Source organism: Phyllostomus discolor, chromosome 3, assembly GCF_004126475.2.
Source record: "Phyllostomus discolor isolate MPI-MPIP mPhyDis1 chromosome 3, mPhyDis1.pri.v3, whole genome shotgun sequence".
Taxonomy (NCBI): domain Eukaryota; kingdom Metazoa; phylum Chordata; class Mammalia; order Chiroptera; family Phyllostomidae; genus Phyllostomus; species Phyllostomus discolor.
The window spans coordinates 34,697,244-34,720,721 of NC_040905.2; the positions used below are offsets into that span (position 1 = coordinate 34,697,244).

The 23,478-nt window shown below is 47.0% G+C and overlaps 1 protein-coding gene across 1 annotated transcript in view; it reads right to left on the reverse strand.

Moving 5' to 3' along the window:
• PLEKHG4B (pleckstrin homology and RhoGEF domain containing G4B) overlaps positions 1-23,478 on the reverse strand; it is an 84,299-nt gene that overhangs the window by 47,650 nt on the left and 13,171 nt on the right. The window contains 1 exon segment of the mRNA XM_036020308.1: positions 8,885-9,082. Within this exon segment, the coding sequence (XP_035876201.1) occupies positions 8,885-9,082 (198 nt within the window).

The window sequence follows — 23,478 nt, forward strand, 5'->3', positions numbered from 1 at the left end:
GTCCTCCCAGGGTCTTCTATGGCCACCAAATACGAGTCATATTGTTTAGACAGCAGAGATCGGGGGTCAGACACAGAAGCTGTCCAGGGCGTGCTGAGCTGTGCAGCTGCACTGTCCGCTCAGGCATTACCTAATTTTAAAAATCTCTGAGAATGTTCCTTACAGCAGTGAGCACACGATTCAAGAAGTAATTCCGCAACACACCTCCCTGAATGCTATGCATGACGCCTGGTGCCCAAGGAAATGCATGTCTCCAGGTTGGGCCACCCCCTCCCTTCCCTGCACATTTCACCCCAGTAAAGAAAGGCATCCCCTGGCCCACAGGACCGCACCTGAAATCTGTCCCCCCAGACACCGAGGGCCCATTCCCGGTGATGCAAATGCCCACCACAGCACAGTATGTGCATCCAGGACACTTTCGTCTGCAGAGCTGATCTGATGTGGAATGAGCAAATGACCATTTACAAGATAGCTACTTGTCTTTGGAATAACCACTGGGTTTTGCTCTGTTAGAAAACACAAGTGGAAGCAAATTGGAGTCTTTGGGGTCTTTTGCCCCATCTCCTGGGGTCCACATCTCTACCTGTTAAAACTGTGACAAGACAAACACTGTTCTCAATATGGATTGGTCTGTCTGCATTAAGTAGGCCCATCTCCAGAACTTTTCCATCTCCCCAAACTGCAACTCTACTGATTAAACTGTAACTCCCCATCCCGGTCCCCCAGCACCTGGGGAGCACCACTCTACCTTCTGCCTCTGTGGGTCTGGCTCCTCTAGGGACCTGATAGTAAGTGGAATCACACAAGGTTTGTCTTCTTTTTTGACCAGCTCACGCTGCCCCTTTAGAGTTAATCCTGTGTTATTACAGAATAACATTAATAACACCAATCTCCTGGTTAAATGTCTCTGTGGCTTCTGTCTCTAGTGCATCAGGGGGCCCAGCTTCTCTCTGCTGATGTGGAGGGCTCCACTGTCTTCCCTGGGCTGCGCATGCCCAGACTGCTTTGTCTTACAGTGCCTTGGACGTGGAGCAAGAATTTAAAGACAGTAAGGAGGGATTAGGAATGTAGGATTCTTCTGGATGTCCCCCCCTCAAATATCCTAGTCTTTTCAGTTGTTTTGCTCATACCTAATGTGACAGCACTTTTATTAGTGACTTTTCATGAGTCTTTGCAGAACATTCAACTTCATTTCCTCAGAAAAAGCTATCTCCTTTATTTTTGCCGTTGTATTTAATCAGTTTTAGGTTTCAATTTAGTTGGGTTTAATTAGCTCTTCTTCTCCTGGCTTCTTAAGGTGGAAATTTGGATAACTAATATTAGATTCTGCCCTAAAACTATATATTATACTTTAAACATTGCTTCACTGTATATAAAAAATTCAACATGTTGTTTCATTATGATTCAGTTCCAATAATTTTCCCTGTCATTTCTTTAACCTATATTATTTAGAAATATACTACCTAATTTCCAAATATGTTAGGAGTTTCTAGTTATATTTTTGTTATTTGATTCTGATTTAATACCACTGTGGTGAGAAAAATTATCTGTATAATTTCTGTCCCTTGAAATTAATCGAAACTTGGCTTTTCAGTGACCCACAGTATGTGATCCATCTTGACAAGCATGTCATGTGCCTGTGAAGGGCATGAGCGTCCTGTGTTGTTAGATGCGATGTTCTGTACATGTCAAATCAGTCACTGTGCTCATAGTGTTTGTTGGTCAGCTGTTTTACATGCCTACTGGCTTTTTGACTGATTGTTCTATCAATTGCTGAGAGAGGAGTGTGAAAATCTCCATTTGGTGTTGCCATTGGCTTGCTTTATGTGTTCTGAAGCTCTATTATTAGGTATCTTGTTGATAAATTGGGCCTTCAGTCATTACGAAATGTCCTGTCCTCTCAGTCTCTGGTGATACTCATGGTCCGAAATCTAACTTGTGGCATAGCTTACTCCATTCTTTTACTTTTCATCCTCTGTATGTATTTATATTGAAAGGGTATTTCTTATAACCAACATTTAGTTGGTCTTGCCTTTTGTCCAATCTGGCAATCTCTGCCTAAATGTTTAGTACCTTTAGATACATTTAATATAATTATTGATATTGTTGGATTAAATCTATCACCTTAGCATATAACTTCTATCATCGTATCTGCTCTTTGTTCCTTTGTTCTTCCTTTTATCTCCTCTTTTATTTTTTGGATTCCATTTATCTCCTCCACTGAATTTTTAGTTATATTCTGTGTTATTTTTAGTGGTTGCTCTCAAGATTACAGTATGCATCTGTAATTTATCACAGTTTATCTTCAGTATTTTATTATTTAATAACAACGTAAGGACCTTACATTAGTATAATTCAACTTACTCTCTCCCACACTTCATGCTTGTGTTGTCATGTGTTACTTCTATATTACAGATCCCACAATACTGCTCTAAGCAGTCCATAATTTTTAAGAGGAATTCACCCTTACGCATATATTAGTCTTGCTTGTGCTCTTCATTTCTTACTGTAGATCGGAGCTTCTACCTGATGCCATTTCTCTTTAGCCTGAAGACCCCCCCTCCAAATTTCTTGCATTGCACCTCTGCTAGTACACTTTTTATTTATCCAAAGATGTCATTATTTTACCTTCATGTTTGAAAGATATTTTTCCTGGCTATAAAATTTTAGGTTGACGCTTTTCCTTTCAACATTTAAAGATATTTTCTCATTGTCTATTGAGATCCAATGCTGCTGATGAAGAGCCACTCATCATTCTTACTGCTGTTCCTGTATGCGATGTGCCTTGTTTCTCTGTTAGCTTTATTTTCTCCTTATGACTGGTTTTCAGCAGCTCAATCACACTGTATTGAAGTGTTTTGTTTTGTTTTTGCACTTATCCTCTTCTGCATTTGATGAGTTTCCTGGCTCTAAGGGTTGCTGTGTTTTAACAAACAGAAAATTTTTCCAACAATGTTTCTTTAAATACTTTTTTTCCTGTCCCATTTTCTCACTCCTCCCCATCTGGGAATCCAGTCACACATAAGTTTGACTGCTTGATACTCCCACAGGTTACTGAAGCTTTGCTCATTTCCCCCCACTCTCTTTTCTTTCTGTGCTTCCTTTTGCTCAATTTCTTTTGTAAGGTATTCAAGTTGATGTATCCTTGCCTTTCTTGTGTCCAATCTACATTAATCCCATCTAGTAAGTTTTTTAAAATTGCTGATATTATATATTAGGGTACTAAGATTTCCATTTTAGTCTTTTTTTATAGTTTCCAAATCTTTCCTGAAATTCTCCATCTCTCCAATCAATTCGTCCATATTTATTTACAGAATATTTAGGTTCATCATAGTTTTTTAAAAGGCCTTTGCCTGATAATTCCAAACCTGGGTAGTCTGAGTCTATTTGTATTGAAATTTTTTCTCTTGTTTTTGGGTTGATAATCCAGTGCCTCTGTACATCTTGTAACTTTTTATTTTTATGCCAGAGATTGTGTCTAAAGTAGAAGATTTTTTAAAACACATGCTTTGTCCTTTGTGAGGCAGCTAGCATAAAGGGTTTATCAGTTTAGTGCATTTAGAAATAGAGGTGGATTGGGGTAGTTGAGGCTTGAACCTCTAGAGGAGCCTTGGAATTCAAGCTCCAGGAGTCTAATGAGATACCTCTCCACTTTACAGCACAGCCCCTGACTTCCCTGGCCACCAGGGATACCTTATAAAATCTGAACTGGGTGGTGTGTGGTTCAGCTTTGTTAATTTCAATTTATCTCTGGTTTCAAATGCTTGATGGTTCACAAGTCTCCATCAATCACCCCTGGACTTCAATACTGAGAGATGCTTAAACTATGAAACAAATTTTAAGACTGTGTGACCAAGAGACCATGAGAGTTGGGGATTATGACACTTTGAAACTGTTGACTATAAGATTTTGAGATCTTCCCTTGCTTTCTGTCCCCATTTCTCAGTCTCCACTTATTCAGCAAAACTGCCTGTAAGAAAATGCTTAGGATTAGTAAAGAGGATTATCCTTACAGTTCCAGGCTCTCTTAGATTCTTATCTGATGAATCAGTCCTGAGGTTTCTTGAGTTCAATTTCTCTTCATCTAAGCAAAATAGTCCTTCTCTGGCAGCTTGCTCCTCCATCCGGGCTCCATGCAAACTCCGTGACTGGCCCAAGCATGAAAGTGTTTTCTGTTTTTCGCTCATTTAGGAAAGCACTGTCTCTTTCACACTTTACTTCTTTGGATCTCTGTGTATCCATAGCTCTTGGATGGCTTCAAAGGAAAGGGTAATTGTTTTGGTTTATCTTGGGATTTCTTGTTTTGGCAGAGTAAAGGTCTTTCACATACTTTTACATCCTAACTAGAAATAGGACTCACCAATTCATCAGTAAGAAATGTTTTGCCAATTTTTTTTGTGGTTTTCCATTTGACCCTTTATTTATTTATAGAAGTATAATTTTCCAAATGTAAGGGTGTTTTTTGTTGTTGTTATTTCTAGATTTATTTTCCTACAGTCTCTAGATATCAATTATTTGTTAATATAAATTATTTGTTATTTGTTGACACTTTATGGCTAATAGTCAACTCTGGTCAACTCTTATCAAATTTTGATTAAAGTTGGAAAATGTTTCATGTGCACTTAGGAAGGATGTGTATTCTAAAATTATTGGGTTCAGCACTCTGTGAATGCCATTAGTGGAAGAGAGATACATGTTCAAATGTATACCTTAATTAATATGTGGTTTGCTTATCCTGTTTGCACTGGAGAAAAGGGAAATCGCCCACTCCTTGTAATTCCCTCAATTTATACTTCAAACATTTTCATTCTATGCTAAGTATTGACAATTTTTTACGTATTTGTGGTTGTGACTAGTACTACTATTGAATGATCCTCTTTAGTCCTAATAATGCATTTTGCCTTTCACTATATTTAATTTGTTATGAATATTGCTACACCAGTTATCCTTTGGTTATTCAAATTTTGCTCATAGCTCTCTTCTGGCCAAGATAGTTTACCTTGTTGCAAACCAAAATAAGGATCACAACAAGTTTAAAAATAAAAAAATGCCAGAACTGACAGAAAATCAAACTGTATGGAAGTCTAATAACCAAGGAGTTAAAGAAGAAACATTCATCCAGATTGATAGGAGGTGGTGGAGACTGGCAGCCAGGGCAGAGAGGATGCACAGCAAGGAGGTGGCTGGAGGACCAGGTGGGAGAGGTGGCAGCTGGTGGCTCCACATTTGCTTGTGAATAAACCAGGAGGAACAACTGCAGAGCGAGACAGACCAAGCAACCCAGGGCTCCAGTGTGGGAAAGGAAAGCCTCAAACCTATGGATGTAAAAACCTGTGGGGGTTGTGGTGGCGGGATAAACTCCCAGCCTCACAGGATAGTTCATTGGAGAACCTCACAGAATCCAAGAATGTACACAAACCCACCCATCCAGGAATCAGCACCAGAAGGGCCCAATTTGCTTGTGGGTAGCTGGGGGAAGTGACTGAAAGCCCATGGAGAGCCCAGCAAGTGGCACTGTTCCCTCTCTGACCCCTCCCCCACATATAGTACCGCAGTGCAGCAACGTGGGTTGTCCTGCTCTGGCCAATAGCTAAGGCTCTGCCCCTTATGATGTAAAGTGTGCCAAGACAAAGAAATATGGCCCGAATGAATGAACAGATCAGAACTCCAGAAAAACAACTAAGCAATGAAGAGATAGCCAACCTATCAGATGCACAGTTCAAAACACTGGTAATCAGGATGCTCACAGAAATGGTTGAGTATGGTCTCAAAAGAGGAAGAAGTGAAGAGGATGCAAAGTGAAATAAGGAAAAATATACAGGAAACCAACAGTGAAGGAAAGGAAACTGGGACTCAAATCAACAGTTTGGAGCAGAAGGAAGAAATAAACATTCAACCAGAACATAATGAAGAAACAAGAACACAAAAAAATGAAGAGAGGCTTAGGAACCTCAGAGACAACTTTAAATGTTCCAACATCTGAATCACAGAGATGCCAGAAGGAGAAGAGGAAGAGCAAGAAATTGAAAACTTATTTGAAAAAATAATGAAGGAGAACTTCCCCAATCTGGCAAAGGAAATAGACTTCCAGGAAGTCCAGGAAGCCCAAAGAGTCCCAAAGAAGTTGGACCCAAGGAAGCACACACTAAGGCACATCATAATTACATTATCCAAGATTAAAGATAAGAAGAAAATCTTAAAAGCAGCAACAGAAAAGGAGACAGTTACCTACAAAGGAGTTCCCATAAGACTATGAGCTGATTTCTTAAAAGAGACCTTGCAGGCAAGAAGGGGCTGGAAAGAAGTATTCCAAGTCATGAAAGGCAAGGACCTATATCCAAGATTGCTCTATCCAGTAAAGCTATCATTTAGAATGGGAGGGCAGATAAACTGCTTCCCAGATAAGGTCAAGTAAAGGAGTTTATCATCACCAAGGCCTTATTATATAAAATGTTAAAGGGACTTATCTAAGAAAAAGAAGATGATCAAAAATAGGAACAGTAAAATGATAATAAACTCACAACTACCAATAACTGAACTGTAAAAAAAAACAAAAACAAAAATGAAGTAAGCAGACAACTAGAACAGGAAGAGAATCACAGAAATGGAGATCATATGAAGGGTTATCTGCAGGGAGGTGGAGGGGGGGGATTGGGAGAAAAGGTACAGGGAATAAGAAGCATAAGTGGTAGGTACAAAATAGACAGGGGGAGGTTAAGAACAGTATAGGAAATGGAGAAGCCAAAGAACTTACATGTATGACCCATGGACATGAACTAAGGGGGGGATATGCTGGTGGGAGGGGGATTGCAGGGCAGAGGCGAATAGAGAAAAAAAATGGGACAACTGTAATAGCATAATCAATAAAATATACTTAAAAATAAAACAGAAATAAACAAAATCTAAAAAATATAATTTTGCTGGTATACCATTTTTAATAACTTTATTTTTAACATATTATGTAAGTTGTGCTTTTTATTTTCCACATCTTTGTTGTATTTACTCCCTCCTTTTTTGACTTCTACTTGATTTTACTTTCTTTATTCCAATCTTCTCCTCCTACTTTCCCCCTTAGTGGAAACATTCTATTTTTATGTATTTCTGATAACTCTTCTTTAAATTTCTCGAGATATTCTCTGATTCAAACTGTGATGAAAGAAAATTACAAGTAAGTCAATGAGTGATTTTAAGCATTTCTTCTATCTAGAGAGGAACAACAGAATGGTGGTCATTGAAATATTAGCCTAATACAACTTATCTTAAAGTTAATGTGATTAATAATAATTTCCAAGCCATATACTTTGACAAACATGAGTAAAGGAATAAAAACTGCATTAAATTTATATTAACTAAAATATGTTTATATTCACAGTTGTTAGAATAAGTTCATTTTCTACGTCATAAAGATGATCAAATTTTATGTTCTACATTAAAAAGTAAAAAGCAATAGCAATAGAAACATGGAGTAGTAAGGTTGTTTTTAAATTTCATTTTGTGCTTAGTAAACGCTTGTAAATATGCATCCATATTAAAGAGTAATATTCATATGGCTTTTTCAGGAAATAGGCAGTTCTGTAAGTGAGAAGGGAATATATGGTTGAAATGGAAGGAAAAAGAAACTGAGGAGAAAATGGCAAAACATTAGGTCAGAATAGCTCTTCAAGGCATGCCTTTGAAAGGGGACAGGTGTTTTCAGATCCGACGTGAAGCAGATTGGCTCTCTGTGCTGAGAGGCACCTCGCCTCGCCCCCCCGCACCCCCCCCCCCCCCCCCCGGCTCTGTGTCAGTGCGTACAAGGCACGGACCACAGAGGGAAACACCCTCTGAGCAGACTGCTTCAAACAAAGGATCAAATCCACGTTACCCTTGGTAATTTCTCTGCCACAGTTTTTCTAGCTAAAAGATACTCAAAGAGTTTAATAAACTGAAGTAGCCCAATGGTAGGTGTTTTTTTTTGAAGCCCTAATTCAATACAAATGGAGTAATAAAAGGTGCTGATAAATAAAATCTGTCTTTTAAGATCAGCCATAATTTTTCCAGCAGCTCACTACATATACCCACTACTTGGCTGTCATTAGTTTTAGCGCTGCCTCGAAAATAACCTACAATAAAAATATCCCAAGAAATAAACTGAACACATGAGAAATTCATTAAGCAGAGTTTATTTGTATGTATTGGAACTGCTCCAGGAAGCTGGCCCTGAGAGGACTACTCAAGAGCGAGGTTTCCTTCCTTCATTAAAAGGCTGCAGTGAAAGTGTGCTGGGGGAACCAGAGTGGATGTCTGCAGGCGGAGTGGTCTCCGCACTCCCTGGCAGGCCTGAGAAGCTGGTTTCTCGACACAGAGTCTTACTTCACCCATCATGTGGGACGTGAAAAAGGAGGAGCCAGAAGCTAGAAAGAGGGACACAAGCCAGTCCTCATGGATCCATCAGATAGAGAGGAATGGGAAGTTTTCTCTATTTATGTGTTTAATCTCTATGAAAACATGGCTGAGATTACAATACTGTTTTGTTTTTTCATTATCTCATAGCTTTCTTACAGAAAGAAAACAACACGTTTACTGGAATTATGTTGGTTTTTATTACTGGCTTAATTTCAAATGTTCTCCCTTGCCTCTAATGGCCTATTTCCCTGGTTCTAAAATTCCACTGCCTCAGCTTCAATGCTCAACAGTTCCCAGGTACCAGGTATCCTTGCCTGTCTCTTCCCCCAGGTGAAGAACAGTTAAGGTGTTCCCTGCAGGGAAGTCCTCACACAGGCTGTGTCCCCTGAGGGGCAGGCCTCACACGGTCTCTGTCCCCTGAGGGTGGGTACTCACACAGGCTGTGTCCCCTGAGGGGAGGGTCTCACACGGGCTGTGTCCCCTGAGGGTGGGTACTCACACAGGCTTCCTGCTGCAGGTGCTGCAGGGCCCTCTTGGCCGGGATGAGGAAGTCAGTGAGGCAGCGCAGCCCATCCCCTCCGTGGAGCCTCTCAGCCACGCTGAACACCTGCCAGAGCACGGTGGCCGCCGTGGCCTCAAATGGTGGGTAGAGGGCAGAGAGGGTGTTCTGGATGTAGGTGTCGAGGGATTCCAGATCCTGAAATGGAAGAGAGCATCCGGCAAGTTAAGCTACTGATAAAGACACATAGGTGGATGCTTTCACAGGCTGGCACCTAAGAATCCCAAATTATATCTGTGCAAGAGGAAAGGAATACGTGAACCCTCAGCACAGAGGGAAGGTCCAGTTGGCAGCACCTGCTTGTCCATCGCGTTGTCACACAGCAGCAGCACACTGAGGCTGCATCAGGGAGACTCGGGACCTCTGCCCGCTAGGGCAGCCCTCAATAGCACTTTGTAAGGGAGAGTCGTCACTGTTATCACAGGTTTAGATTTAGCAGAAGTTCCATCCCACCGCATTCTGAAATATACACCTTCAATGCTACATGTTGGGATCTTCCATGGGGCATGTGAACTTTCTCAGGGAGCCTTCCCCCTGCCTGGCTCCCCCTCCCTGGGTCTGCACATGGAATGAAGGGGGAGGCTGTGGGGAGAACAGAGTTGGTCCAATGCCGTTTTACGCTCAGGAATAAGTTCACCCACAGCAAATACATTTTAATTGTATTGGTGTTTTAAAGTTTAAATAGAAACCATTATCAAAAATCACAGGATTGTGCTCTTTCAGTCATTGTGAAAACAGTATCACTGGTATTTGATCTCCCTTAACATGTTTGATGCAACATGCTTTTATATAAAGATGGAATGCTTTTATTTAAAAAAATGGTTTAATGCTATTTTTAGATATAACATTTCCTGAGGAAATGCCACAATGTTCATTTGTTTGGAAAATAAACGAAAGGCTACAAATAACGGTTAAAAGCCAAAGAGGTTAAACTGCGAAGTAGATTTTTAAAGGGACAAATGTTCATCTGAGACTCCTCTGACCAGCTAATCACACAGATAATTTCCTAAGAAAACTGACAACGCAGCAGTGAAATCTCTGGGCCTGAGGTGGACAGGACTCAGAAGGAGGCTGCCTGTACTCTCTGAGAGGCCAGGCCAAACAGAGACCCAGCAGGTGTGTGCTGCAGTGTCAAGGTCAGCTTCTAGAAAGCACGTGACTCAAGGCAGACCTGAGCCAGCTCAGCTCCTGCCTCCGAGTCAGCATGGAGGCACCAGGGCTGACACCCTCTGGAGCATCCACGCCCCACGCAAGTCTTGCCTTGCCGGGTCCTCCCCCGTCAATGTGAATTATCTAAATACTGATTTCGTCCAGAAAATGCCAATGTGGTGTGATTTCCAAAAACTCAAATCACACCCGAGTCGAAAGCAAACATCCAGGCCATGAGCATAAATGGAGCTGGCTCTGAGCCAGGGGTAGGAATCACCCTTTAGGAGTTGTGCAGCTCCTTACGGAAGTCGGAAGCAAATGCTACTGGGATGAAAGGTCCTGTTAGGAAGGTGGTGCAATGTGGTACTAGGGGACACGTCTTTAATGACCTATGCTGGAGGAACTGAAATGCAATCTTCAGACCCTCTCAGGGAGTGAGGTCTTTCTGTTGCTCACATGCCCTAATCCAGGCCCATTCCTCCTCCTGACCCTCAGGGAAAGTCCTGACTTCCCATGTCCAGCTATGGTCAGCAGCCTCCTGATGGGTGGGTCTCCTGGCCTCCACCTCTCCAGTTTCATCTTCTGAAAACTGCCCAACATGGAAGGAGAGGAGGTCAGCCAGAACCTCCCTGGCTCCTTCTTTGTCATTTGAATTCACTTGTGACTGGGTAGGCCCCCGCACTTGGCCTGCGGGGTGCCCCTCCACTGGTTCCAACTCCCCGTGCAGCCATCCCCACGCAGAGCCTGGTTCTGGCAAGAGCCGCCCAAGGGAAGCAGTCTGCTGGCCAAGAGGCCATTTCCCGGGTCAAGTAAGTTGAGGAACCCTGGGTAAGCGAAAGTGAAACAACTTCTCCACTTTTTTAAAAATTAAAAAAAAGTCAATTACAGTTGACATACAATATTATATTAGTTTCAGGTGTATAATAGTGGATAGACATTTATATTACCTATGAAATGATCGATCACCCAGTAAGTCCAGTACCCATCTGACACCAACATAGTTATTACACTATTATTGACTATATTCCCTATGATGTACTTGATATCCCTGTGACTGTTTTTTTAATCCTTATCTGAATATATGTTTATTGATTTCAGAGAGGCAGAGAGAAGAAAGAGATCAATGTGAGAGAGAAGCATCAATCGGTTGCCTCCTGTATATACCCCGAACAGGAATCGAACCTGCAACCTGGGTATGTGCCCTAACCAGGAATCAAACCTGGAACCTTTTTTTTTGGTGTACAGGACAATGCTCCAACCAACTGAGCAACCTGGCCAGAACCCATGACTGTTTTTATAACTGGTAATTTGTGCTTCATAATCCCTTCACCTTTTTCACCAGTCTCCCCAAATCCCCTCCCATCTGGCGACCATCAGAATGTTCTTTGCATCTATAAGTTTGTTTCTATTTTGTTTGTTGTTTGTTTATTAGGTCCCACATATAAGTGAGATCACATGGTATCTGTCTGACTTATTTTATAGCATAATACCCGCTAGGTCCATCTATGTTGTCACAAACAGCAAGATTTTACTCTTTTTTATGGCTACGTAATATTCCTTTGTGTATATGAACTACATCTTCTTTATCTAACTGTCTATTGACAGGCACTTAGGTTGCTTCCATATCTTGACTGTTGTAACTATGATGCAATGAACACTGGGGTGCATATATCTTTTCAAATTACTGTTTTGGGTTTCTTCAGATAAGTATCCAGAAGTGGAATTGCTGGGTCATGTTCTATTTTCAGATTTTTGAGGACTCTCCATACTGTTTTCTATAGTGGCTGCATCAATTTACAATCCCACCAACAACCCACAAGGGTTCCCATTTCTCCACATCCTAGGCAGCGCTTGCTGTTTGTTGATTTCTTGATGATAGCCATTCTGACAGGTAAGAGGGGACACCTCATCATGGTCTTCTGCAGCCTCACATGCTAAGGTGCCCTAACCGACAAGCGAGAGCCATGACCAAACTTCCTGACCATCACCCACCTCACTGGGTACTTCATGATGAAGGAGAGAGAGAGAGAGATACTGGTCGTGCTCGGGGCCACTGCTGCAGGAGCTCCCCAGCCATTTTATGGATGGTGATTGTTCTTGGTCTTGGGAAGAGAGGTTCTAATGCACAAGCCAGGTTATGTGACCGGCCAGGCTAGGGCCACCCCAGGCTGGAGCACTGAGTGCCTGTGCCCAGCCCAGGACAACCATTCCCACTTGGCACAACTCTAACAACTTAGCTTGTCAGGACACGTGAATTATGAGGGCGGGGGAGACAGAGACACTGGAGAGGCAGAAACTCTTCAGTTGCAGCAAAATCAAGTTAGCTTGAAGACACTCAAGGCTGCTTAAGAAAACAGGGCAATATACAGTATATTTTAGAATGGTTTCCATAATAAATGCTTAAGAAGAGAACACTGTCTTGGTATCTTAAAGGGTCAAGTTCAGTCATCTGGAATGTGTACTCTGTAAAGCATTTTCTTCCCTCATGTTTGCTGGGCCAGATGTGTGCAAAGGCTGGTGCGTGTGGGAGGGTGGGTGGGTGTCAGTGTGTGTAGGGGGGCTGGTGTGTGGAGGACAAGTGTGAAAGCCAGTGTGTGTGTGTGTGTGTGTGTGTGTGAGAGAGCCTGCTTGTATGGGAAGGCCAAGTGTGTGTTCAAGGGCTGGGTGTGCTGAGGGCCAGTGTCTGTGCACAAGGGTTTCTACAGGTGTGTGTGTGTGCATGGGTAGAGAAGTGGTGAACCAAGACAAATACATGTTGACAAATTCTTAAAATTGTTTCTAGGCCTTTGGGTGCAGAGGAAATGAAGGCGGTGGACAGAGGGCCGGGGCGAATGTTGCGTGAGCACTCCCAACCATTTCAGCCTGGCCTCTGGGTGACACAACTCGTCCATTCACCAAACCTCGCACACCGTCAAAACATCCAAAACTGAGAGGAGACAGACAAACGCTGGTGACTTTGTTGACAGCAAACCACTCATTTCTTTTCCTTACATACCTCAGGATTTCCGTTTCAACCGAACCCACACACGTGGCGATGGGCTGACTCCAGAATGCAGAGCCTTTGCCGGTTTACTTGATCGTAAATCTGACTGTGGCTGAGAATGGGATTATGTGCTACACAGGCTGGTGGACTGGCAGGCACAGCACTCGCATAAAAGGTTTTAATCACCATCCTGCTGGACTGTGAACTTGGTGTGCTGTTATCTGGCCGACCTTGGGACTGCCTTTGCTTGCAGTTTTACAACCAAAAATTCAGGTCTACAGACATTTTAAAACTTCACTCTTCAACAATGGGTTTATTTTCCCTATTAACTTTAGGTAAAATTTTATTGAAATGAGGATAATTTTTAAAGTCGAGAGCTTTGTTCCTTATCATATCCCCACTCCCCAGGGAATAAACGTGCTTCTCCTGGCACCAGGCCCTCAAAAGATGACCATCTCGATGCAACACTCCAGGACTCACAGAAGCTGGGGGTCAGGGGGTCTATTTCAGGAGCCCCTGAAATAGGAGCGCCCTGTCCAGGGCCTGGTGGGCTGAAGGGATGTGGCTGAGGTTGTCCAAGCAAGAAATGTCTATCAATGCTCAAGTTTTAATTTAAGCACAACATCCCCATGGGCAAGTGAAGGTGCAAGCCCAGGAAGCAGCCCGGGGCTTTGGGGGTGCCTGTCCGCAGGCTGGGCCTAGACATCAGGACCCCCTTACCTGCTGAGAAGGTCTGCAGGGGCTGACTCAGGGGGTCCCTCTGCCCCCGCTAAGACTGCTAAATAGCGAGGTCCCCACACAAATGGGGCTCCCCACCCCCCCAGCACAGCCACTTTGGGGACATCTTCCCTGTGGCCACCCCATGACCAAAGGAACCCACTGCTCAATCTCATGGGTGATTCCTTGATGTTTGTGTCCCTGCGCCCAAAGATAGTGGGGGGTGTGTAGGACGGGACCACAGGACACTCAAGACATGGTCTTGGATGGGGAGAGGAGAGGACTGAGAAGCGGTGGTGGTGAAAGTTGGCACAGTCCTCTCCACACCCCACCCCCCATCAGCCAGGCCAGGGGGGCCGCTCTGGGACCCAGTCACATTGCCTTGAAAATCTAGTGGGCTGACACTGGGGTGTAAAGAGCAGACAAAATGTGGGGTTGAGGGTGACAGAATGTGGCCTGGGGGCATCGCCCAGGAGGCGAGGCATGGCTGGGTGGATGAGGGTGGGGGTGGAGGTCACAAGGGCCCCTCATCTGGTCTGGAAGCTTGGCTCTCATGCAGCCCCGGCCCCAGCCCCAGTGATTAGAGGCTGCAGCCCAGGGTGGAGCCATCCTGAGTGGGGAGTGTGGTGGTGTCTGTCACCCAGGCACTTCTACCTCAGAAGATAGAACAGCCTTTTAATTTACCGCTGGGCCGTTGCCTCTAGCCAGAACTTAAAAACAAAAACCAGGATGTACACTGGAGCGTCCTGCAACCCCCACAAGCAGGGACTGGGTCAAGAGGGGCCCTGCTCTGCCCCACTTTCCATCAATAGCTGCTTTCTCAACTATGCGGGTGAGGGAGCTGCGTGTGAAACCCACACTCCCCAGAGGCTTGCTCTGGGCGGCCAACCTGGTTCGAGCCGCTCAGGTGCTGTTAACAGGGGCCTCCTCCCTGAAAGGGCCTAGTGACGGCACCCAGTGTCCTGCCACCCAGGGTCCCGCCCAGGCTGCCGATGGCCATCGCTGGTTTCCTGTGTGCAGAGACCCAGGAACCACCTTCGAATACAAGAACCCTGTCTACAAAGCCTGATCTCCTCACCTGGGCTGGTGTGTCAGCCTGTCTACCTACACCGAGTCCGCCTGCATCCAACCCGTCTGGATCCAGTCTGTGTACAACAGGCCTGTGTACATCTGGCCTGTCTACACCAGTCCGTCTACATCCAACCTGCCTGGACCCAGTCTGTGTGCATCAGGCCTGTGTACATCTGGCCTATCTACCCCAGTATGTCTACACCCAGCCTACCTGTACCTGCCCTGTTTTCCACTCACAGGCTGCTGTGCTTTTGGGATTCCTGACCCTCACAGCTGGGGAGGCTGAGATGTTCCTAAGGGGTGAAGATTCTTTTGGCCCAAAGCTGGTGCCCACAGGGAAGAAGGGAGGAAAAGCTGCAGGGCCTCTGTAGGTCTGCACTCTACACCCTTGGTAGAGCTTGGTGACTAACAAAAGCAATGCACACCCCTAGTTCTGCTGATGTAGATTTGGAGATCCTCAGGCCCTGGTGAGAAGCTTCACCTGACATGTACTTTTCCCAGCCCGTTTTCTACTTAAATTAGCATGAGAAGCCTAGCAGAGATGTGAGACGCCAGCAGCTGGGGGTGGGTGGCGCTTCTGGGAGAACCTCTATCTTTGAGACCTTCTCTCTCCTGATTCTGCAGCCTCCTGTTAAACCTCTCAGTTATAACTGAGCCTGGGAAGGTGACGGCTGCAGAAAGAGCCCTGCTTGACCCCTCCTACCCCAATGCTTGTAACTCCCTACAGTCCCAAAACACACACAAACCTAGTTCATCTAGGTCTGTCGTCACAGCCCCACCTGGACCACTCAACCAGGACCTGGGGGTGGCCCAGGTGAGCCACTAAGCCTTGTGGTGATGTCCCATGTTGGTGACAACACCACCGTGATCTGGCCAGATCCCCTCTTCCCACACCAGAGCACAGCTGGCAGCTTAAAGCCTCAGGAGGCTCCATGGCTGGTCCAGTTCCCTTCTTCTCAGTCCCTGCCCAGGGTGACCCGGCCCTCCACTACCTCACAGTATAAGGGGCAGAGGACTCTGAAGAACTGACCATGGACCAGACAATGAGGCCAGACCAGGGCAGGTGGGCAGGTGGAGCACGGACTGAGCAGATCCAGGCCAGCTTCCCATAGACGCAGGGCACAGGTGTGAGCAAGGTCTCACTGGGTGGGCAGATGAGGGAAGGAGCCCTCCAGGGGTTCCTTCTCCTTTCGTGCAGGGTGCCCACCCACTCCCTGGGATGGCCAGGAGCTGTCCCAGGCTCTCTGGATGGCTCTCTGGATGAACCCACCATGGAGGAGAGAATGAGGCCGGGTCTAAATTGGGGTGAGCAACCCAGAGCAGAGAGCCCAGAAGGCCAGGCAGGGTGTCTATGGGGTCAGGTTCCCAGGAAGAAGCAAAGGTCCCTTGAGAGTCAACAGTGAGGGAGTGCTGTCCACTGGCCCCCAGGGCTGATCATGGGCACTTGGGGACTCCCCATCAGGGCTGGTGCCCTCCTCCAGCACTGAGAGGCAGGTGAGGGCTAGATCTGGCTTTATAGCCAGTAAGCACTGAATGAGCCCATGACCTTGAACTCCTGCAGCCCAAAAGAGATTGGTCTGTGACAGCACATCCCAGTGGGCAGGACTCGGAAAGCTGCACATTCTAGCCTGCTGGGAGGGGTTGGCGCCTTGTACAATACCTGGGTCTCCCTGTATGGGTGTGTGCACACACATGCACACATACATGCATGCACAAACACAGGAGAGCTGTGCCCTGCACCGTCTTCTCCCTGCACACATGCATGCAGGCATGCGCACACACACAGATGGTCTCTGGAACATGTGCACACCCACACACACTCAGGAAATGCAGAGAAACTCCCCCCACTTCTGTCTGTGCAGCCCTGGACTCAATCTTTCATTTCTGCAGCCTCACTTCTCACCTAGGTCTGTTCTCAGCCCCTGTCTGGAAGCAGTAGGAGTGTCAGGAGCTTGGAGCTTACAGAGCAGTCAGGAGAAAAAAAACTAATTTAATACCCTGGCTGGCGTAGCTCAGTGGATTGAGCTCAGGCTGCGAACCAAAGTGTCGCAGGTTCGATTCCCAGTCAGGGCACATGCCTGGGTTGCAGGCCATGGCCCCCCAGCAACCGCACATTGATGTTTCTCTCTCTTTCTCCCTCCCTTCCATCTCTAAAAATAAATAAATAAAATCTTTAAAAAAATTAATTTAAAACTTATTTGTAAAGCTCAGTGCTAAAGCTTCATTACACTGGATACTAAATACTGCTTGCAGATCTTTACTTCAAATTAAAAATAAAATATTGAAATAAATAAACATGCAAGTATTTAAACACAATGCCATGTATTCAGGTCTAAGGTGTTTTTTTTAAATCTCAAGAACAAAATTTCTATCTGAGGACTGGGACTTGCGCCTGAAAAAGACAGGGAGCTGGACATGGAGCTGCCTGTGTTTCCCTCCAGCAACTGAAAACAATGAAGAGGGAACAGAGGCAGGCTGTTCCCAGTTTTTTCATACTCAGACAAGGACCCTTACATTTACAGCAGCTGAAAGGCAAACCCTAAGGGAGCCCCTCTTGAAGCTACAGCTGCCCGCTGCATCCCTTGTTCTCTTTTCCTAGTACTTTCAGGTCAGGGTCTTGTATGGGCACCTGCCACCCAAAACTTCCCGCCTGAACTGGACCTTTAACACTATTTGTCAGTGAGGGATGGTGATGTCGCTAAGGTTGCAGGCTTACTTAGCAGACACAAGGGTCTCTAAACACCCTGAGGGTTTCAAGACGCACGAGTGATTCTGAAAAAGGCAGTTGCTTCCAGGAAAATTCTAGCTACTCTGAGCAGATGCCCCCTCCGTGTGCACCTGCCTCTCCAGCTAAGCCTCCACGTGCCCCATTGGTGACCCCAGCCACCACTTGGGACCCTTCCTGGGCGGAGGCAGCAGCGTCTGCTGCCTGTGGACTGGGTCTCCTCGCCCTGACCAGGGCTCCCCAAGCATGACACATGGGCGATTGTAGCTCACCTCACACCTTCCACAAACACTCTCGGCCTTCCTAACCCAGGTAAGGGCTTCCTTCTCAAGTTCCAAATTGGCACTTAGCTGCCTTTTCGTTGTCTGTCTCAAAACCAGGCTCTGCTTTTAGGAGTCAAGTTAAACCAAGAAGTGTCTACAGGGTCTTTTGAAGAGAGAGGCAGGGAAATGTTTGCCCAAATGTTTACCACAAGGAAGTCCTGGCTCCAAAAGAGCTTCATTGCATGGAAGAGACTCCTCTGAGGGACAGGAAATGCTGGATTCCACTGAGGTACTGACCCGGCATGGGGCAGAGCAAACACTCTAGTGGGCCGTGCCGTTCACAGAACCCCTGCCCCCTGACATCAGGCACGGCCATGTGACACAGGAATGTGGTGGCATGGCAGAGGACAGCTCCGGAAGAAACTCTTCGAGCTGGCACACGTGTCACCATCTGTCAGGCAACACCCCAGAGAGGGGCCATTCCATGAGCCTGAATCCCAGGGCAAGACTGACAGGATGATGACATAATGGCCGTGTAGCATGAGCAGGTCATCTGTGCTGGTCACTGAGACTCGAGGTCACTGGTGACTGCAGTGATCTGCCCACCCTGACTGATGTTCCCCAGGGCCTGGGATATGGATCCAAGGGACAGCTGAGCTCGGGCCTTCGCCCACGAGGACAGCCCCAGCACACACCTCAACATGGACTGCCACCTCTACCGATGGCTCCCGGACAGGTGTCCTGTGGTGCAGCTGGGAGGACGGACTGTCTGCAGACACATCTGTGCATCCTGAGCTGGAGCTGGTTCTCGGAGGCTTCCTGGATAGACCTAGCCCCATGAGGTAGCTTCAGGAGCAGGAGCTTGGGGCTCTGTTCCCCCATAGTTGGCATGGTGGCTTCAGGGTGAAAGGCCCATTTGGCAGGTCTCAATCTTGTCTGCATTTCCAGGAGGCTGGGGCTGTTCCAGAAGCATCTCAGCTCTGAGTTTCATCATCTGCAGATTTTGCTTTTCCAGGGCACCAACACTTCGCAGTGGTCAGGGTCATAGTTGGAGAATGTCAAAGCAAAGGAACCATTTCTGGGGTCATTCTTCAGGGCTGAACCTTGTGTAACAGGCCCAGGAGGAGAAGCCAGAAAATGATGTCTTCAAATATAACCCTGAAATGTCTTCTCTGAATTTATAGACAACTTACAAAATACGAAACACACAATCATCTGACTTCAGTGATTTAAAGCTGGTGTGCGATTACATTGGATTATGGGATGCTGAGGATCACTGACGATGAAAATCCGTTAACAGCGCTAAATACCCAGCCCAGCCACTGTCTCCACCGGCATGTTAGAACTGCTGCCCATTGCAATTTGATGCCCAGAGCCCTGCTGGGAGAGCTGCCAGATGGGCTTCTCTCAAGTTTACGAGCAGAACGAGGCTCCACTGCCACTTTCTTTGCTTTGCTGCCTCCTCAGATGCTCAGATCCACCTGGAGCAGAGACTTTGCAGGTGGCTTATGTTCCAATTTCTTTTTAAATGGAGCTCACCTTCTTCCTGCTATTCCAGCTGCCCAGACTAAACTTCCTGAGGTAGAAGTGGCAGGTGCAGCTGGGGTTAGGCTGCTTTTTGTTTTAAATAAAGTTTTATTTTTCAAAATGCACAGCTGGTGGGACCTGTTATTCACACTGGGGTGTCCCCACCTTTGGTGTTTCCAGTGTAAATTACTTGAGCTCTGTGCTTTGAACTAGTTTAATGACAAGTCCTTTACTAAGGAGCTCCTGCAGGGCTGCCCAGGCCAAGGAACCGAGGAACCGAGGATCTTCAGTCTCTCACAGACAACAACAGCGGGGGTTAGAAGCTTATAGTTGGGAACTTCCTTACAGTTTGTCATATGTAGCTTTGTCAAACCAGGCTACATTATTGAGCTTGTCTCAAACTTTGCCTTTGGACCACTTCTTTTTGGACTTGTCCCAGATTTGCTCACTGGGTCTTTGTCTTTCTTGGCTGACTTTCCGGCATCTTTTTTTCTTCTTGTCGTCCTTGGGCAGCACAGCAAACCTCAAGGAGCAGCTGCTACCACCGCAGTGGTGATAAGGTATCTGGGTTGACTATTCTGAAGGAAGAACTTGGATCCTCCCCCTCTCACACCTGCCACCAACCCAGCCAGGATGGCCGAATGGGCCTCAAGGTCCCTACTCGTATCAGGAGGCCTTAGGTATAAGGGAAGGGCCAGGCCTGGGTGACCTCCATCTCTACTCTGGGCCTCAGTTTCCTCCACTGTTACACACACAGGGGCTCACAGGGTGGCTGCAAGGGCGGAGGGCGGGAACCTCGGGGGGGGGGACCTGGTCCACGGAAGGTGGCACCCAACAGGGCCTGCAGGAGGAAGCTTTCCTCCTGGGGGGCTTCGTCCTCACTCCCAATCAGAGGCTGGAACATGCCCAGTCCAGAAGCCGTGTCCTTCCTCAGCATGGCGCCTGTTTCTGTTCCAGGAGGGTCTTGTTCTCCCATTCGGGTCATGTGGTGAGGTCCCTGCTTTCCTCTCCAGGGCTCCATATTAAACAAATAAATAGACCCAATCCTATGTCATAAAACAAAATCATAAAAACCAACCTCCCCAAACAGAGCTTCAGAGGCAGAAAGAGTATCAGTGCCTTCCTTCAAAGGGGAGGAAACCGAGGCAGTTGCAGGGTCATGGAGGTGTCACGGCCACCCAGCTGCTAGCGCAGAGTTTGGGGGATGGGGCATTCACCCTCGGGCCTCCTTCCAGCAGCCGCCCCTAAACCACGGCACCAGAAGGCTGTGCACCTTGGCTCCCAGGCCACCGGGGGGGTATCCGCATACCTCCCCACCATGTGGCCTCTGAACCTCCAAACTGTAACGCCGCAACCACCACGGTGTGATGACTGAGGGTACTTCACCGTTTACAACGATATTCACACACTTAACTCCTATGCCTGACAAAGCAACCCCGCCCCACAACTCTTCGTTAACTCTGCGATCGTGTCGTTGGCCGTTCTAGCAAAGCCACCGCGTCACAGAACGTCCCGGACCCAATGGGGTTCCACCCCCTGGTGGCTCTGCCTCCACCGGGCTCGCTCACAATCTTCCCCTGGCTGTTCTTTGGAAACGCTGCCTCAGGATCCTGCCTGCATGTGTGGGCACCCTGTGTCACCCCCGCTCTGCCCTTGCTGCTCTCTACAAAATGCTCAGCAGTCCACAAGCCATGGCCCAGTGGTCGAAAAATAACCAAAGAAGAACACTCGTCTGTGATGTGAAAATCACATGACACTCAAGTTTCAGTGTCCATAAATAAAGTTTTATGGGAACACAGCCACCCTCAGCCTGTGGCGGCTTCTGTGCGACAAAAGCAGAGTCAAGTAGTTGTGACCAAGACCGTGTGGCCCCTCAAAGTCTAGAACACTTCCTGTCTGGCCTGTCACAGAAGAGCTGCCGACCCCACTCTCAGGGAGGCACTCCCGCCAGCAGCCGAGGGGCAGCCCCCCAACTTCACCCACCTCCCCGTCTGCTGCCCCGAGGCGTGGAGCCTGGCTCCGCGTGGCTGCGGCTCTGGGTGAAGACACAGAGGAGGGAGGGCTCTGCTCACACCATTCTCTGATTCAACAATCAAGTTTCCACTAATTGCAGTGACACGGGATCCTTCATGATTCAGCCGGGGAACAGCTTTGCTCCGTGTGCTCTGAGGGTGGGCAGTCGATGGTCTCAGCCTGCAAAGGAGGGGGCAGCCACCAGGCCCTTCTGTCTGTCGGGGAGTGCTCACTTCTACTCACGGTCAAGTGCAGGGAAAGTGTCTAACACAGTCATTTAAAGTCCTGTTGTATTTTGGACTTTTTAAAAGACTTATTTATTTTTTAGAGAAGGGAGGGAGTGAGAAAGAGAGAAACATCAATGTGTGGTTGCCTCTCACACACTCCCTACTGGGGACCTGGCCCACAACCCAGGCATGTGCCCTAGATTAGGAATCAAACCGGCAACCCTTTGATTTGCAAGCTGGCACTCAACCACCAAGCCATCCCAGCCAGAGCAGGGTTTTTTTGTTGTTGTTGTTGTTTTGTTTTTGCACTTGACAGCCTAATAAGCTACAGGGGAATTGCCAAGTGGGGGGCTGTGGAAGTCCTGGGGTGCTCTGTGGGGCAGCATGTTAGGTAATGATGGCTGCATGTGGGGAGTCTCGCACAGTCCTTGCCGCCTGTTGTATGTTCGCCTGGCCTGTCCTCAGCACAAAAGCAGCTGCAAGCACAAGGTTCCCTGGGCACAGGAGCCCACCATGCCAGCAGCGACCAGGAGGTGACCCCACCTTACTGTTCACCCTCTGATACTGCAGGGGTCGGTCAGCACACCTAGTCTGCCCCCTGCACAGAGGGGGAATGAAACTACCGGAGACGCAGAAGGAAGAATGGGTGGGCAGAGGACAGGGTTGGCGGGATGAGAAGCAGACCCCAGGAAGGGACCAAGGGGGCCTGAGTGAAGGCGCCAGTGAAGAGGAGGCTGGCCAGGCCGTGGGCAGTGTCCTTGGGGCCCAAGGCAAAGGTGGGGGTGGGGTGGGGAGAGACGACACTACATGTAAATGTCACCTGGGGTGCTGTGTTGGCCGTTTCATAGTACCAAGTCCCCAAGATTTCTACACACCTGGTTTATCCATTCGTAAGATGGGAAAATTGCTAATAATTCACCAATTATTCCACAATGGTAACAATGTATTTTATCTTAAAAGGACTTCAAAGCTTTTTATTTTTAATAGGAAAGGCAAACTGACAATAAAATGTTGGTTTTTCAAGGCATTTTGCCTGAGTTTAGTTCTTTAATTTGTTTAGTTCTTTGAAGGTGCTTGATAAAAAGTGCACACGACTTATTAACCACCCTCAGTCCAGACTGGTTCCTCATGCTGAAACGTAATTTCAGCTGGAAGTAAGAGTTTCGTTTGTTCTAAACCATGGCTGGACCAGAAGGATGATACCACCTTAATCTCCTGTACTCCTCGTTACGCCAAACTTAACTTTCTGCATTGGGCCCTCCTTCCAGACCCGGGCACAGGCGAGCGGAGACCCCACCACAGAGGCCCCCCCACGGAGACCCCACCACGAGGCCGGGGCCAGCGCGGCCCACGAGCGCCCGTCTGCCTCTGCACCCGTACCTGCAGTTCCTTGGGAGGACAATGGACAACAGCCACTCGTTCCTGCCTCGTTCATCTGAACAACCCCGGGTCAGGAAAGGAGAGTGCTCTTGAACCGTGTCGGCTCCATGAGGTGTGTAGCTTCTCATGTATGAAAAGCAAAACTTATTCTCATCCCTCCAAGTTCTTTGTTGTCCTTTTTGCTTCACATACTGGCAAGCCGAGCCAAAACAAACCGCCTTCAAAAACAGAGCGAGCTCCCTTTTGTCTGAGCCCGGCTGCTCTGCCAGCGTCTGCCCAGCATCCTGTCTTCGGTCGGCACACCTGGCGTCCCCACACCTTTCCCGCCCAGTTTCCAGCAGAAAAACAACTAATTCCAGTTGGTACGCCGGAGGAAGGGTTGAAATTAATTTTTCTAAATTGTAGATCTGACTGCAGATTCCACCTAAATCACCAATTACATGTTTTTTTTTCCCCACACTTTCAGATTACATTCCAAC